The sequence below is a fragment of the Ranitomeya variabilis genome, chromosome 3, assembly GCF_051348905.1.
Source record: "Ranitomeya variabilis isolate aRanVar5 chromosome 3, aRanVar5.hap1, whole genome shotgun sequence".
Lineage (NCBI taxonomy): Eukaryota > Metazoa > Chordata > Amphibia > Anura > Dendrobatidae > Ranitomeya > Ranitomeya variabilis.
In genome coordinates, this window is record NC_135234.1 from 592644634 (window position 1) to 592661113 (window position 16480).

At 42.9% G+C, this 16480-nt stretch overlaps 1 protein-coding gene across 3 annotated transcripts in view; it reads left to right on the forward strand.

The window, feature by feature from the left end:
* The window catches only part of DIAPH3 (diaphanous related formin 3), a 766072-nt gene that overhangs the window by 529792 nt on the left and 219800 nt on the right, over window positions 1–16480 (forward strand). For all 3 annotated transcript variants that reach the window (XM_077297277.1, XM_077297278.1, XM_077297276.1), the window contains one exon: window positions 15420–15555. In XM_077297277.1, the coding sequence (XP_077153392.1) occupies window positions 15420–15555 (136 nt within the window). The remainder of the gene's footprint in view (window positions 1–15419; window positions 15556–16480) is intronic.

Here is a 16480-nt window from a genome sequence, read left to right on the forward strand (position 1 = left end):
GTGGCAGAGCCAATCAAGTTGTGGCAGCTTCTAGAATCCCCTGAAGGCTATTGAAGCATGCCAAAAGTAAAAAAAAAAAGTTTCTAAAAATATGAAAAAAAAAATAAAAAAATAAACATTCAAATCACCCTTCTTTCACCCCATTCAAAATAAAACAATAAAAAAATCAAACCTATACATATTTGGTATCGTCGCTTTCAGAGTCGCTCAATCTATCAATAAAGAAAGGATTAACCTGAAAGCTAAACAGCGTAGCGATAAAAAAAAAAGACAAAACGCCAGAATTACTTTTTTTCGTCACAATAACGGGCGATCAAAAAATGTATCTACCAAAATGGTGTCAATAAAAACGTCAGCTTGACATGCAAAAAATGATCCCTCAACTAAGCCGAGATCATGAAAAATGGAGATGCTACGGGTATCAGAAAATTTCGCAATTTGTTTTGTTTTTTTTGTTTGTTTTTAACAAAGTTTGGAATTTTTTTTCACCACTTAGATGAAAAAGAACCTAGACATGTTTGGTGCGTATGAACTCGTAATGACCTGGAAAATCATAATGGCAGGTCAGTTTTAGATTTTAGTGAACCTATCAAAAAAGCCAAACAAAAAAACAAGTATGGGATTGCACTTTTTTTTTGCAATTTCACCGCACTTGGAATTTGTTCCCATTTTTTGTCACATGAAATGGTAAAACCAATGGTATTGTTCAAAAGTACAGCTCGTCCCACAAAAAATAAGCCCTCACATGGCCATATTGGTGGAAAAATAAAAAAAGTTATAGCTTTGGAATGAAGGGGAGCGAAAAATGAATACGCAAAACTAAAAACAAGCTTTGGGGGCGAAGGGGTTAAGGGTAGGTTAATTTTTACATTGAGAGATAGAATCTCAAAAATAAAATCGAGAAAATCACATTGTATAAATTCTATAAATGTGTTTGCATTTTGCAGTGAGAAATAAGTGTTTCATTCCTGTGATGAAAAATTCTTGGTGGCAAAACCCTTGTTAGCAAGCAGAGCAGTCAGACTTTTTTGTAGTTGATGATGAGGTTTGCACACATCAGAAGGAAATTTGGTCCTCTTTATGCGGATCATCTCTAAATCATTAAGATTTTGAGGCTGTTGCTTGTCAACTCGGACCTTTAACTCACTCCATAAGTTTTCTATGGGATTACGGTCTGTAGACTGGCTAGGCCACTCCATGACCTTGGTGTGCTTCTTTTTGAGCCACTCCTTTGTTGCCTTGGCTGTATGTTTTTGGTCATTGTCTATGGCTGGAAGACCCAGCCATAACCCATTTTTAATATCTTGGCTGAGGGAAGGAGGTTGTCACTTGGGATTTTACAGTACATGGCTCCATCCATTCTCCCATTGATGTGGTGAAGTGGTCCTGTGACTTTAGCAGATAAACACCCCCAAAACATAATGTTTCCACCTCCATGATTGACTGTCGGGACGGTGTTCTTTGGGTCATAGGCAGCATTTCTCTTCCTCCAAACACGGAAAGTTGAGTTAATGCCGCAGACCTCAATTTTTGTCTCATCTGACCACAGCACCTCCCAATCATGCAGGTGTTCATTGGCAAACTTCAGGCAGGCCTGCACATGTGCTCAAGGGCCCCTTTGAGCATGGGGCCCCGTCACTGCAGGATTTTAAACCTTTACGGTCTAATGTGTTACCAATGGTTTTCTTTGTGATTGTGGTCCCAGCTGCCTTGAAATCATTAAAAAGTCACCCTGTGTAGTTTTAGGCTGATCTCTTACCTTCCTCATGATCATGGATACCCCACGAGGTGAGATTTTACATGGTGCCCCAGATCGATGTCGATTGACAGTCATTTTGTATTTCTTCCATTTTCTTACTATTGCACCAACAGTTGTCTCCTTCTCTCCCAGTATCTTACTTGCAGTTTTGTTGCCCATTCCATCTTTGTGCAGGTCTATGATTTTGTCCCTGTCTTCCTGGAGCAGAACAATATTGTATCATACAATTATTAGGTTCTGTAGAAGGACGTAGATCTGGGGATTTATTATGATGGAATATAGGCTGGACTGGATGGACAAATGTCTTTTTTCGGCCTTACTAACTATGTAACTATGTAACTTATAAAGCTTTTTGGTCTTGCCCATGTTGTAGAGGTTAGAGTCTGACTGATTTAGTCTGTGGACAGGAGTCTTTTATAAAGGTGACTATGTAAGACAGCTGTCTTTAATGCAGGTAACGAGTTAATTAGGAGCGTCTAACTGGTCTGTAGGAGCCAGAACTCCTAATGGTTGGTAGGTGATCAAATACTTATTTCTCACTGCAAATTGCAAATAAATTTATATAATTTAAACAATGTGATTTTCTGGATTTTATTTTTGATTTTCTATCTCTGAATGTTAAAATTAACCTACCCTTAAAATTATAGACTGTTCATGTCTTTGTCAGTGGGAAAACTTACAAAATCAGCAAGGGATCAAATACTTATTTCCCCTACTGTATGCATGGCTCCTCATCCCCATCCTGGTATGAATGGCTTCTCCTCCCCATCCTGGTATGCATGGCTCCTCATCCACATCCTGGTATGCAGGCTCCTCATCCACATCCTGGTATGCAGGCTTCTCATCCCTATCCTAGTATGCATGGTTCCTCATCCCTATGCTAGTATGCATGGTTCCTCATCCCCATCCTAGTATGCAGGCTCCTCATCCCCATCCTGGTATGCATGGTTCCTCATCCCTATCCTAGTATGCATGGTTCCTCATCCCTATCCTAGTATGCATGGTTCCTCATCCCTATCCTAGTATGCATGGTTCCTCATCCCCATCCTGGTATGCATGGCTTCTCCTCCCCATCCTGGTATGCATGGCTCCTCATCCACATCCTGGTATGCAGGCTCCTCATCCCCATCCTGGTATGCATGGTTCCTCATCCCTATCCTAGTATGCATGGTTCCGCATCCCTATCCTAGTATGCATGGTTCCTCATCCCCATCCTAGTGTGCATGGCTCCTCATCCCTATCCTAGTATGCATGGCTCCTCATCCCTATCCTAGTATGCATGGTTCCTCATCCCCATCCTGGTTTGTTTGGCACCTCATCCCCATCCTGGTATGCATGTCAACTTATCCCTATCCTGGTATGCATGGCCCCATCAGAAAAACATTAAAAAACAATCCATCCTACTTATTGTGCCTGCTCTCCCCCTGCATCCTCTTGTTCCGGTGATCACATGTGCCCATTACTTAAGATGTGGACAGCAGTTAATATTCATTCCCTTAAACCTTTCACTGCCATACTTATTTTTGTTTTTGTCGTTTCATTTTTTTTCTTCTTTTATTTTTCAAACAATATGTCCTTGTGAGGTCTTGTTTTTTGCGGACGAGCTGTATTTTTGAACAACATCGTTGCTTTTAACATATTGTTTACTGGAAAATGTGAAAAAATTTCCAAGTGCTGTGAAATTGCCAAAAAAGTGTAATTCCACAGTTTTTTTTTTTTTATTATTATGTTCACTAAATGCTAAAACTGACCTGCCACTATGATTCTCCAGATCATTACGAGTTCAGTGTCACCAAACATGTATGGGTTCTTTTTTAAGTGCTGAAAAAAATCCAAAGTTTGGTTTAGAAAAAAAAAAAAAAGCACCATTTTCCGAGACCTGTAGCATCTCTATTTTTCATGATTTGTGGCTGGATGAGGGCTTATTGTTTGCACGCCGAGCTGGCGTTTTTGATACCATTTTGGTGTAGATACAATCTTTTGATTGCCTGTGATTGCAATGTAGCGACGACAAAAAAAAAACTTAATTCTGACGTTTTACATTTTTTTCTCATTACACTGTTTAACAAACTCGTTAATTGTTTTTTTATAATTATAGTTCGGGTGATTCTGAACTCGGCGACACCAAATATGTATATATTTGGTTTTTTTTATGGTTTCATTTTGAACGGGGCACATTAGAACTGTTATATTTTTTTAATTTCTTTATATTTTTAAAAACTTTTAACTTTTATTTTTTTACTTTTTGCATGCTTCAATAGACTCCATGGGAGCCTAGAAGCTGCACTACATTGATCTCCTCTGCTACACACAGGTGATGATCAGATCACCTGTGTGTAGCAGAAATGCTCATTTGCTATGAGGGTTGACCACCGGGCGGCACAATCTGGCCATGACAATCATAGAGGTCTGCTGGAGACCTCTGGTTGTCATCCTGACCCATAAGTGACTCGTGATCATGTGACAGTTTAACCTATGGGCGGGATTAGTGATGCTCTTCTGAAAAGCGTGAGTTAAATGTCGCTGTCCGAAATTGACAGTGGCGTTTAACTAGTTAACAGCCACGAGTGGATCACGATTCCACCCTCGGCTGTTGCGAGCACGTCAGCTTTATATATCAGCTGATATGTGCCCGGAAAGGTGCGGGCTCAGTGCCGGAGCCCGCACCAAATGATTAGTCCGACATAGGCGTACTATCACACCCTGTCTCGGAAAGGAGTTAAGTAGTGGGCTCAAGTTATCACCTGGCTGCTGCAACTACTTTGCCCGCTATTAAAGAGAAATGAACATCCGCTGCCAGCACAGTGAATATTAATTTCTCTTTAGCAGCGGGCACAGGTTTTGTCGCAGCAGCATGCTTCTGCCTCCTGTGACCCGCTGCTCCGCCGCTGCCGCTCCCTCTCCATCTTCTGGGACCCTCACTCGAGTATAAGCCGATGGGGGCTTTTTCAGCACAAATGTGCTGAAAAACTCAACTAAGGCTATGTACAGACGTCCGCAACTGTGCCGTGGGTAAAGCGCTTGCAGAATTGGCATGCGTATTCCCGCTAAACACTAGAGTTTTGCAAGCATAATTAGCTTGCAGAATGCTAGCATTTTCCAAGCGATCTGTTGCATCGCTTGGGAAACTGATAGACAGGTTGGTCACACTTTTTGACAAGTGTGACCAACTTTTTACTATTGATGCTGTCTATGCAGCATCAATAGTAAAAGATCTAATGTTAAAAATAATTTAAAAAAGATAAAAAATTGTGATATTCTCACCTTCCTGCATCCCCGGCAGCCTTCCCGCTCCTCTTGATGCGCCCGTTCCCAGTAATGCCTCTCGGCAATGACCCTAGATGATGTAGCATCACACGAGACAGCTACGTCATCACAGATCATTCCGCAAAGCATCCCTGGGAATGGTAACATCGCAAGGAGCGGGAAGGCAGCCTGGGACACCGGAAGGTGAGAATATCACAATTTTTTATTTAAATTATTTTTTTTTAACAGGTATATGGTTCCCAGGGCCTGGAGGAGAGTCTCCTCTCCTCCACCCTGGGTACCAACCGCACATGATCCGCTTACCTCCCGCATGGTGGGCATAGCCACATGCGGAAAGTAAGTGGATCAATGTATTCCTATGTGTGCGGAATCCCCACGATTCCGCACAAAGAATGAACATGCTTTTTTTCCGTAAAGTGATTCCGCCATGGAAAAAAAACGCAACATGTGCACAAAAATTGCAGATTCCATTCTAATAATAAGATTCTTAATGTATGCGATTTTTTCCCTCCTTTTTATAGCGGAAAACCACGGAAAAAACGCAAAAAATCCTGAACGTGTGTACACATCCTTATACTCAAGTGTATATGGTAACTTTCAATGGTTTTTCCATTATAAATATCAGTGCTATGGCCAAACTTGGCCATACCGATCAGGGAAAATGCAGACAAAAGTTATAGGTTAACAACATGTATCACGTAGGTATTTGGGGAGCCTGATATATATCTACTAGATGGTGGCCCGATTCTAACGTATCAGTTATTCTAGAATATGTAGGTAGTATATAGCACAGGCTACGTACTATATTGCACAGTGATGTGTAGTATATAACACAACCGACGTAGTATATAGCACTGCTACATAGTATATAACACAGCCACATAGTATATAACATAGCTACGTAGTGTATTGCACAGGCACGTAGTATATTGGTCAGCCATGTAGTATATAACAGACACGTAGTGTATTGCACAGCTATGTAGTGCATTGCACAGCTATGTAGTATATTGGTCAGCAACGTAGTATATAGCAGAGCCACGTAGTATATAACATAGCCACGTAGTATATTTTAGAGGCACGTAGTATATTGCACAGCCACGTAGTATATTGCACAGTCGATGTAGTATATAACAAAACCGACACAGCCACATAGTATATTGCACAGCTAGATAGTATATAACACAGAGCACATAGTATATTGTACAGCCATGTAGTGTATTGGACAGCCATGTATATTGCACAGTCACGTTGTATATTGCCCAGCCACATAGTATATAGCAGAGAGATGTAGTATATAACAGAGCCCACGCAGTATGTAACACAGCCCACATAGTATATAGCAATGTGGGCACTATATGCGTGGTTAAAAAAGACTTAAGAAAGGGAACCTGTCACCACGTTTTTGGAAGATGGGATAAAAATAGCGTTAAATAGGGGCAGAGGTGGGCGTTACATTAGTGTGTTTGTTATGCGTTTATTACCCACCTAAGTTGCCGAAATACCTTTGCAAAGTCTCCGTTTTCGCCTGTCAATCAGGCTGGTCTGGTCAAAAGGGCGTTGTCTTCCCCCAGATTTTGCGTAGTTTTCCGTTGGTGGCGTAGTGGTGTGCGCATGCCCAAGGTCCCGAATCCTCTGCCAGGGGATTTAAAAGAGCGCGCTGTTCGTTATTTCATTGGTGATCGGTGGGCGCGGCCATCTTCCTTTGGCCGCGCGTGCGCAGAAGCGGCGCTCTGCTGGCCGCGGCTTCAGGAAAATGGCCGCCGCGATATCCATCTGCGCACGCGCGGCATCCCGCGGCCATTTTCCTGAAGCCGCGGCCAGCAGAGCGCCGCTTCTGCGCACGCGCGGCCAAAGGAAGATGGCCGCGCCCACCGATCACCAATGAAATAACGAACAGCGCGCTCTTTTAAATCCCCTGGCAGAGGATTCGGGACCTTGGGCATGCGCACACCACTACGCCACCAACGGAAAACTACGCAAAATCTGGGGGAAGACAACGCCCTTTTGACCAGACCAGCCTGATTGACAGGCGAAAACGGAGACTTTGCAAAGGTATTTCGGCAACTTAGGTGGGTAATAAACGCATAACAAACACACTAATGTAACGCCCACCTCTGCCCCTATTTAACGCTATTTTTATCCCATCTTCCAAAAACGTGGTGACAGGTTCCCTTTAAAATAAAAAAATAAACATATACTCACCTTCTGAAGGCCCCTTGAAGTCCTGGCGCCTGTGTGCGGCGCACGCGGCAGCTTCCGGTCCCAGGGTTGGTATGAGTGCAGAACCTGTGATGACCTCGCGGTCACATGACCGTGACGTCATGGCAGGTCCTTCTCGCATAGCATCCTTGGCACCTGAACCTGCCACTTGCACTGCCGAGGACAGCCGCGACGTCGGAAGGTAAGAATAACCTTTTTTTTTTAATTATTATTATTTGTAACATTAAATCTTTTTACTATTGATGCTGCATACGCAGCATCAATAGTAAAAAGTAGGTCCCACAGGGTTAATAGCTGCATTAACGGAGTGCGTTACACCGCGGCATAACGCGGTCCGTTAACGCTGCTTTTAACCCTTTGTAAGGGCTGACTGGAGGGGAGTAAGGAGCAGCCATTTTGCCGCCGGACTGTGCCCGTCGCTGATTGGTCGTGGCTGTTTTGCCGAGACCAATCAGCGACTTGGGATTTCCGTTACAGACAGACAGACAGAAAGACGGAAGTGACCCTTAGACAATTATATAGTAGATGAAATGCATACAGAATAAGAATGATCATCAGCCTTATTGACTCTTGTATCCCTTTAGGAGATATGATGTGATTTATTGAGTGCAGCAGATTTCTTTATGAAGGTCAGCACAATTACACTATTTTCCTACAACATGAACCTATAATGTACAGTTATTACTTAAGGCTTGGTTCTGTCTCATGATTTATGCTATACAATAAAACCGCCACATAAATTTGGATGCACCACCATTGTTCTCTACAATATTATCTGCAGTATGTACTGGTCGCACAGTCATACCATATCCCTGCTTTAGGTTTAGTCTTCACAAAAAACAATTTTTAACAATAATGTCTTTACGTTGTGTCTCGGCAATCCTGTATCTGCCTTACTCTGATCTTTAACTTTGAACTTGCATTATCCAGAGAACATTTGGATTGTACAGGGATTACTAATTCTTTTAAGGCTGGTGAAATACGCATTACAGTCTATGCTGTACAGTCGTCAAATATTAGAAAGTAAGCTTCACAAGAAGGAATTGTGTGTAAGCGGGCTTTCCAGCATCCCGTGATCCCCATTGGACTCGGTGTTCTCTGCTCAAATGCAGTGAGTCATCTTACACGACTTTATGTCCCTAACACGTGTTGACAAAGTGCACCTTACTGCGCCATTACAATGGATACTAATTATGCGACTGTAACCAGTGCCTATTTTTATTATAATTATGTAAATTAAAATCATCTTCCAATTGCTCCTCTGTTATCTCCGAGAGCAGTTACCGCAAAAGAGGCATGAAATCTGATCCTATAAGCTACGTGCTAATTTGAGGACAACGTTATCGACCCTTTTTACCTAATTTCCTTAAATAATAGTTTCCCTCACTCTTTAGCCATAGTTAATTTCATTACCTATTATTTTAGGGAATTCTAAGCAGGTGATATAAAGTTGTACTGTTTTAACATGTTAAGATTATCATTAGAGTTGAAGAGTGAACATTCTCATTTTTTTCTTCTTTAAACCATATGGCTGCTAACACTGATGCTTCCATATTTTACGCCCAGACTTTGGCTGTGTTCTGTCTGGAAAATAGATCACTTTGTGGCCATAACGCTGGACTGTTTCAACATATCCCAGTGATTTTGAGTTTTTTTGTGACACATTATACTTTAATGGTAGCTTTAGGTCGATATGTTTTGTATTTAATTCTAAACAAAAAAAACTGAAATTTGAAACCATTTTTAAATATTCTATAATGCTGTAGATAAGCCACTGGTCCGACCTGCAAGTGAAGAAAAATAAGGGTATGTTTCCACGTTCAGGACTGCATCAGGATTTGACACAGGTAAAATCTGCACCAAATCTGCACCTGAGGTCACTGGCAGGTCACCTGCGTTTTTCCTGCGTTTTTCCTGCGTTTTTTGATGCGTTTTTCATGCGTTTTTTTCATGTGGATTTCTGTGTGTTTTTGTAAGCTCCTTAAAGATATACAAAAAAAAAAGAATGGTGATGTAATTTCTTGTCCAGCCTCTTCATTTACATACTCCATTGAAGAATAATGTTTACACACACACAGACAGATGTTTGTCTGAAACGTCGCCATGATGGGCTATTAAACTTGAACACTTTTTGAACTCATTTGCAATGGTATGCTGCCTCTGACTTTTTGGACTCTCATTATAAGTTTTGGTACATGCCTGAGGGGCTTTGCACCCAGAATTTGTTTTTTCTGTGCTGCTCTCACTTTTTGCTATCGTATCTATCTATAAATATATCTATCGATAGATATATCTATAGATAGCTAGATAGATATATTGAGAGATAGATACCTTAAATAGATGATAGATAAATAGATAATCGATAGATACGATAAATATAGATAATACCAAGCCCAATGTTTAGTATATCTATGTATCTATAGATATATCTATAAATATATGTACAGATAGATTATCCATATATATATATTTATATATATATATATATATATATATATTTATAATCGTCTAAGGGTCTGTTTGTAACAGAAATTCCGCGTCGCTGATTGGTCGCGCCAGCCTCCCACGACCAATCAGCAACAGGCACAGTCCGGCCGCGAATTGGCGCTGGATTTAAACCACACTTCTCTGATTGGTCGCACCAGGCCAGCCGCAACCAATTAGCGATATTGCAGCGGGATTTAAACACCGCTTCGTAAATAAACTACATACATATTCTAGAATACCCAATGCGTTAGAATCGGGCCACCATCTAGTGGATATGTAATAGCAAGGCCAATGTTTATTAATGAACGTTTAATTAAAAAAAAAAAAATGGGGAAAAAAGGTGTGAGCTCCCGCGCAATTTTCTGCGCCAGAGGGGGAAAGCCAACGGCTGTGGGCCAATTTTTTTAGCCTTGGAAGTGGGTAATACCCATGGCCCCTCTCTAGGCTATGAATATCAGCCCGCAGCTGTCTGCGTAGCCTTTACTGGCTATTAAATTAGGGGGACCCCCAAAAAATGTGGGGTCCCCTATATTTTATAGCCAGAAAGGCTACGCTGACAGCTGCGGGATGATATTCATAGCCCCCCCCTGGCTACAAACACCAGCCCCCAGCCTGTAAGATGCGCCAATTCCTGCACTTAGCCCCTCTCTTCCCATTCCCCATGTAGCGGTGGGACATGGGATAATAAGGGGTTAATGTCACCTTGCTATTGTAAGGTGACATTAAGCCCGGTTAATAATGGAGAGGTGTCAATAAGACGCCTATCCATTACTAATTCAATAGTAGTGAAAGAGTTTAAAAAAAAAATAAAGACACAGCCAGAAAAAAGTATTTTACTATTCTTAATTTAACCATACTTACCATACTCGATCGCCAGGAAAAAAATTAAAATAATAAACCAACCGTATACTACTTGTCCACCGTAGTCTAATTAATAACGAATGTCCCACGACAATATCCCCTATAGAACAGTGACATCAGGTGATGTCACTGCTCTATAGACCTCCAGTGACACACTGACAGGAGACAGTGGCTCCTGCCTTGTATCACTGAGGTTACCTTAGTTCAAGATCTCGCTTTATGGCAAAGCTGCGTGGGAATTTTTCCACACAGCAGTGCCAGAAATGAGACTAGGGACTATTTTCTCACAGGGGCAGAGGAATACAGTGCGGAAGGATATCTCTTCCATCATTGTATTCCTGGAGCCCCTGGAGAGCGGTCACATCCGCTGATGTGGCTGCTCTCCACGGGAGATCGTCGTGGGACACTAGTTTTAATTGTATATCTGTGGATCAGGGAGTATATTGTTTGTTTATTATTTTAATATTTTTTTATATGTATGTTGTATGTAGTGTTGCATGTTGTATGTCACATGGTGCATGTTGTATGTCACATGGTGCATGTTGTATGTCGCATGGTGCATGTTGTATGTCGCATGGTGCATGTTGTATGTCGCACGGTGCATGTTGTATGTCACACGGTGCATGTTGTATGTCACACGGTGCATGTTGTATGTCGCACGGTGCATGTTGTATGTCACACGGTGCATGTTGTATGTCACACGGTGCATGTTGTATGTCACACGGTGCATGTTGTATGTAGCATGGTGCATGTTGTATGTCACATGGTGCATGCTGTATCTTGCTTGACACATGGTGCATGTTGTATGGTGCATGTTGTATGGTGCGTGGTGTGGGTTGTATGTGCACACAGTCTAGACGAGTCCAGCTCTGCTACATCTGGATGCCTAACATCCAGATGTAGCCGAGCCTGCAGATGATCACCGGAGATAACTCTCCAGCGATCACCTACACTGCAGCGTTCTCTCAATCAGCTGATTGTGAGAAACAGACTAGTGACCGGAGATAACCCCCGGTCACGTGCACGGCAGTTCTCACGATAAGATAAGTTATCTTATACCTGCAGTGGACGCGGAACTTCCGGCGGCGGGGCATGTAAGCCCACATGTAAATTAGGAGACATGCGTAGTAAGCTGCATTTACGCCACATGTCCGTTTACGCAGGTCTGCCGCATGAGTGTTTTAATGCATAGTGGACACGAGATTTCAGGAAATCCCCTCCACTATGCTGTAACATCTGGATGCTGCGTGTTTGACGCTGCGGCTCTACGTAGCGTCAAACACAGAGTTTCCTGACCGTGGAAACATACTCTAAGTTATATTATACTCACCTGGGTGTCGTAGGTCCGGGTCCGGTGTCTCCCATCTAATTGTTACGCCGCCCTCCTGCTTTTTCATGTCTCTTTGGTATTAAAGTACTGCAGTGCGCAGGCGCTGGGAAAGGTCAGAGAGGCCCGGCGCCTGCGCACTGCAGTACTTTACTCTGCCCTCAACAGGGCACATAAGTACGCCTGCGCTGGAGTGCGATGTAGATAATGTAGAAAAGCCCTGAAAGGTGGTGGCCGCATCCTATAGCGGAAAAATCTGTTGACAGGTTCCCTTTAATAAATAATATTTAGCTCATGTCTGTCTTACATCAGCACCATATGTCAAATGTTTAAAAATGTAACAGCATTTTTTCATATTTTCAAGGAACTTTACAAAACGTATGTTTTAGGGATCTGATCAGTTTTTAGGTGACTTTTGGGAACTTTATATACTGTAACCCCCCCAGAAGGGAGACCACTTTAAAAAACACCCACCATATTCAAAACTGCTGTCAAGTAGTTTATTAACCCTTCATATGCTTTTCACGAATTAATGCAAAGTGGAGTGACCTGAATGAAAAATGTTATTTTTCCCACCTAAATGTTGGCAACTTCTGAACAGGTCACTATAGCCAGCAGACTAAAGCCATTATTTGGCTGTGAATTACTGTGGCAACCATCAGGACCACGCAATCACTATCTTGTGCTGCCCATGGGGTTAATGATGGATTCTCCACACTGACCATTTAGATGTGACTAGTGCCAGCTGCATCTATGGTCGGTGCCAACGCTGATTGTGGCTGATGCAGCAGCGTGTCAGCTATAGTGTACAGTGGACGGCTGCGGCATTTTCACCCATTGGGGATGCTATTCTTTTATATCTCAGGTGAGTAAAAAAAAACGCATCTGTAATCACTAAGGGAGCCAACAATATCTGAAAAATGTGGTTTTCATTAGCACTGTATTTCATTCCGTATTAAAAGGATGGCAGACACGTTCGTGTGACACAGGCCTTAAGGAGATCCAGCCCACGTGTGTGTGGAGTCTTTCAGGTAGTGCTTCAGGAAAATCTATGCAAAACAGACCCTATTTCTTATGGACAGCAACCTGTATTTAGTGGCACTAACCTCCTAACTAGAGGTGAGTGAATATGTTCGGCTCCCTCCTTATCCGGCAAGCTATAGCACTTACTGAAGAAGCTACAGCGGAGCCCGGATACCTGGAGCGCTCCTGATGGTCAGCGGTCCGGCTCCGCAGCTGCATGTGTCGCGGCTGTGTGACAGTCACAACACATGCATGGAGAGCCCAACACACAGGCTGTCCATACAAATCACAGAGATCGGAGTTGCTTAGCTCTGTGATTTGCTGCAGCACTGTCAACCCGACCCCAATGCTTCATACATACCACACCGACTGTGGCAGCAGCGGAGAGTCACTGCTGGACCCCCGGGGAGGGTGAGTATAGCATGTTTGGGTTAGGTCCCCCATACACATTAGACTGATTCATGTTCTGGTCTAATGCAGTGGTCCCCAACCTTTCTGACCTTGAGAGCCACATTCAGAGAGGGTCGCGAGCCTCATCCAGCTCCCACCCCCTTCAAAGTAGTGTCAACCAAAGCCCCCATTACAGGTGTAATGATAACCAAAGCTTTTCCACAGAAATCACTCCAGAGCAGTACACTGAGATCCAGGGGTTCCCACAATACCCCCGTTCAGTATCCTCCCAACACACTGTCACTTCCAGCTTTGAGCACTTCCTCTAACAGGCAGTACAAACCTCCAGCGTACCATACCTAAAACATTTCTAAACCCCTAACACCAGTAAATGTGCATCCAGATCTGCAATTCTGTGCAGGGCTACTCACAAAATTGACCATTTTGAGATGTGCTCTTTATTCCTGTTTGCTAGACCTGGACCTAATACATCAAGCTGGCAGACAGTCGCGAGCCACAATTCATGGGGCCGCAAGCCACATGTGGCTCCCGAGCTACAGGTTGGGGAGCCCTGGTCTAATGGGTATGGAGGCGCTGGCCAACTGATTGTAAGGATAGATGGTGATTGCTCATGGCTGACTGTCAGTCACTTTGTTCTCCCAGATATAAGCCATCTGCTGACATAGCATTCAACAGCTTTCTCATAGAGAACACAGGAGTGTTCGGTCGGATGATTGCTGCTGTGTATGGGGCAGTCATCTGTCTAGTGTGTATAGCCATCTTTACACTGAACCTTACCTGGAGACAATAGATCACTGAAGCGGAAAACCCCTTATAATTAGCTATAAAACCAATGTTAATGTCCATTTACACTGAACAATTAATAATTCCTGGGAATGCTCTCTTCACGATAATGGAAAAGTGTGAACAGGTTGTCCATCACCTGACAAACTAGCAAAATGCTTGATCGTCGGGTGAGATGATATAAAAGATGATCATTCTTGGGAGCACATCTTCTTGTGAAACCAAGACTTGTGTTGCTGAGAACAATGGCAGTTTGTGTCCATTTATTACAGATAATTCAGTGCCCATCTGGAGTCGGTAAGCCTATGGAAACAGACAAGTAAATGACCTCCAATAACAAGCATATACCTGTATGTAGTGCTGGCTGTCAGCCAGTGTAAACGGACCTTTAATCTGAGCGAGTTTCCTCCTCCTCTAGCTTACAATGAGGTTGAAGACACAGATTTTCATGTATTCATGATACAGGAGTATCAGCAATTGCGGTAATTATTCCTCTTGAGATTGTAGCTAGAAGAGAGTTCAGTGCCCTCTCTCCACTGATCAGTCTGTTTTATTTACTTACGGTAATTAAAATGCCCCTTATTTGTTTTCTAATTAAAATGTTAGTTTCTCAGGTTGTAAGTGAAGATAAGCCTTCTAGAAAGTCATTGTGAGGCAGGTTACTGAGCAGAGCATCTGGCTACAGATAAGGCAGCGTCCTCCCCTTACATGCAATAAAATAAAGGCATTTTGGTAATTGGGACAAATGGTAAAATGTCTGTTCTGCCGGGAGGGGGCCAGCTTTCAGTAAGTGGTGCACGGATGGTGATTTTTGTTGTTTTTTCCCTTCCATGAATTAATTTGCTATGATCTCATGTGATGCACTGGAAACCTTCTCTATTGTATTGGTTTCCATAATCGTTCCCCTTTCTATTAATAAGTGAGTGGCAAGCTGTCCTCGCTGCTTTTTACACGGATCTGTGTACGATAACACTAGAGATTGTGACATTTGGAAAGTAATCTGCGTTGTTAAGGTAACTTGGGCATTATATATAATAAATGCTCTTTGTGACACATTGCTTTCTTTCTGCACCTGAAGACAAATAGATCTGGCACGTGGCAGAATTTCCAATGATTCAGGAACTTTTTAAATGTACCCATTAGTGTAAAGCCTTTGTAGCGCGGGAAGGAAAGCAATAGCTCTAACTCTTCATTAATTTTCAGATTGATTTTAAATACAGTATCGTGTCCCCCTATCATTCAGATGCCTAATTAATGAGATTTAATTTTCTTTCTCTGTAGCAAGCAACAAAAGAGAATTTCAGACGGAGAGAGGCCGAAGAAAAACAAAAGAGAGTCAGACTGGCGAAGGAAATGGCAGAAAAGGAGAAAGAAGAAAGGCAGAAGAAAAAGAAACGCCTGCTAGAAAAGAACAGAGGTGCGTAGTGTCTGTGGTGATAGTGTGGATAACGTCCTACCACTTTTCATTAAAGGTGCACATGGTGGGATGTTCTCCAAAGTTCCTGCACAGGTGCCCTTCTAATGGAGGTGAATGATAGGGTAACGTTTTGTAGGAGAGCTGCGGTCTCTACTGTCTGTCAAGTAGCGGAGCGCGGCGCTGGCTAGGACTGTAACCGAGCATCAGAGGTGCACTTGTGGGCCTAATTTGCTTATGATTAAAATGCTAATTTCTGCTCATCTGGGCAGCAGATAGCGTCAAAACAGTTATCCATGTCAATCACATTGCCCTACACTGCGCTACCTCTGCTAGCTTAGGTTGCTTTCACATTGCTGTAGACACCCATTCAGTTGCTCACATTGGGGCTTATGTCTATACCACCTGCAAAACGGGATTTAGGCATAAGCGTCAACGGGGTCACAGACTAGACTGGAACTGACAGAGCGAAAGTACTGTCTGCTGTGCATCGGGTTTGGGTGTGTGCTCCTACTGGAGGCGGACACTCAGCCGTACTAGATTATGTCTGGGTGTCCGCCTCCAGAATGCACACGTTTGCTCTGTCGGCACTATTATAGTCTATGGTCCTATTGCTGCATACTTCCGAATGTTGTTTTGCGGGGACTTGGGAAATAAGCCCTGTTGGGGCCTAAATGCAGTATGTCCTTTTGCACAAACATCCTCACAGATAAGACGTATCCGTATAGCCAATATTGCTAAGGACTTAAATGGGTTGTTCGGACTAAAGCTACAAGTCTGTAGTCACTCTATGTGACTGCAGACTTGTGAACCCTCACATCGTGCACACTGACTGTCATACGATATGCATACTCCTGGCTACAATCCGACATTGGGTGTGTCCTCGCTCAATAGAAGTGTATTAAGTGAGGCGTATTTATGGTCACAT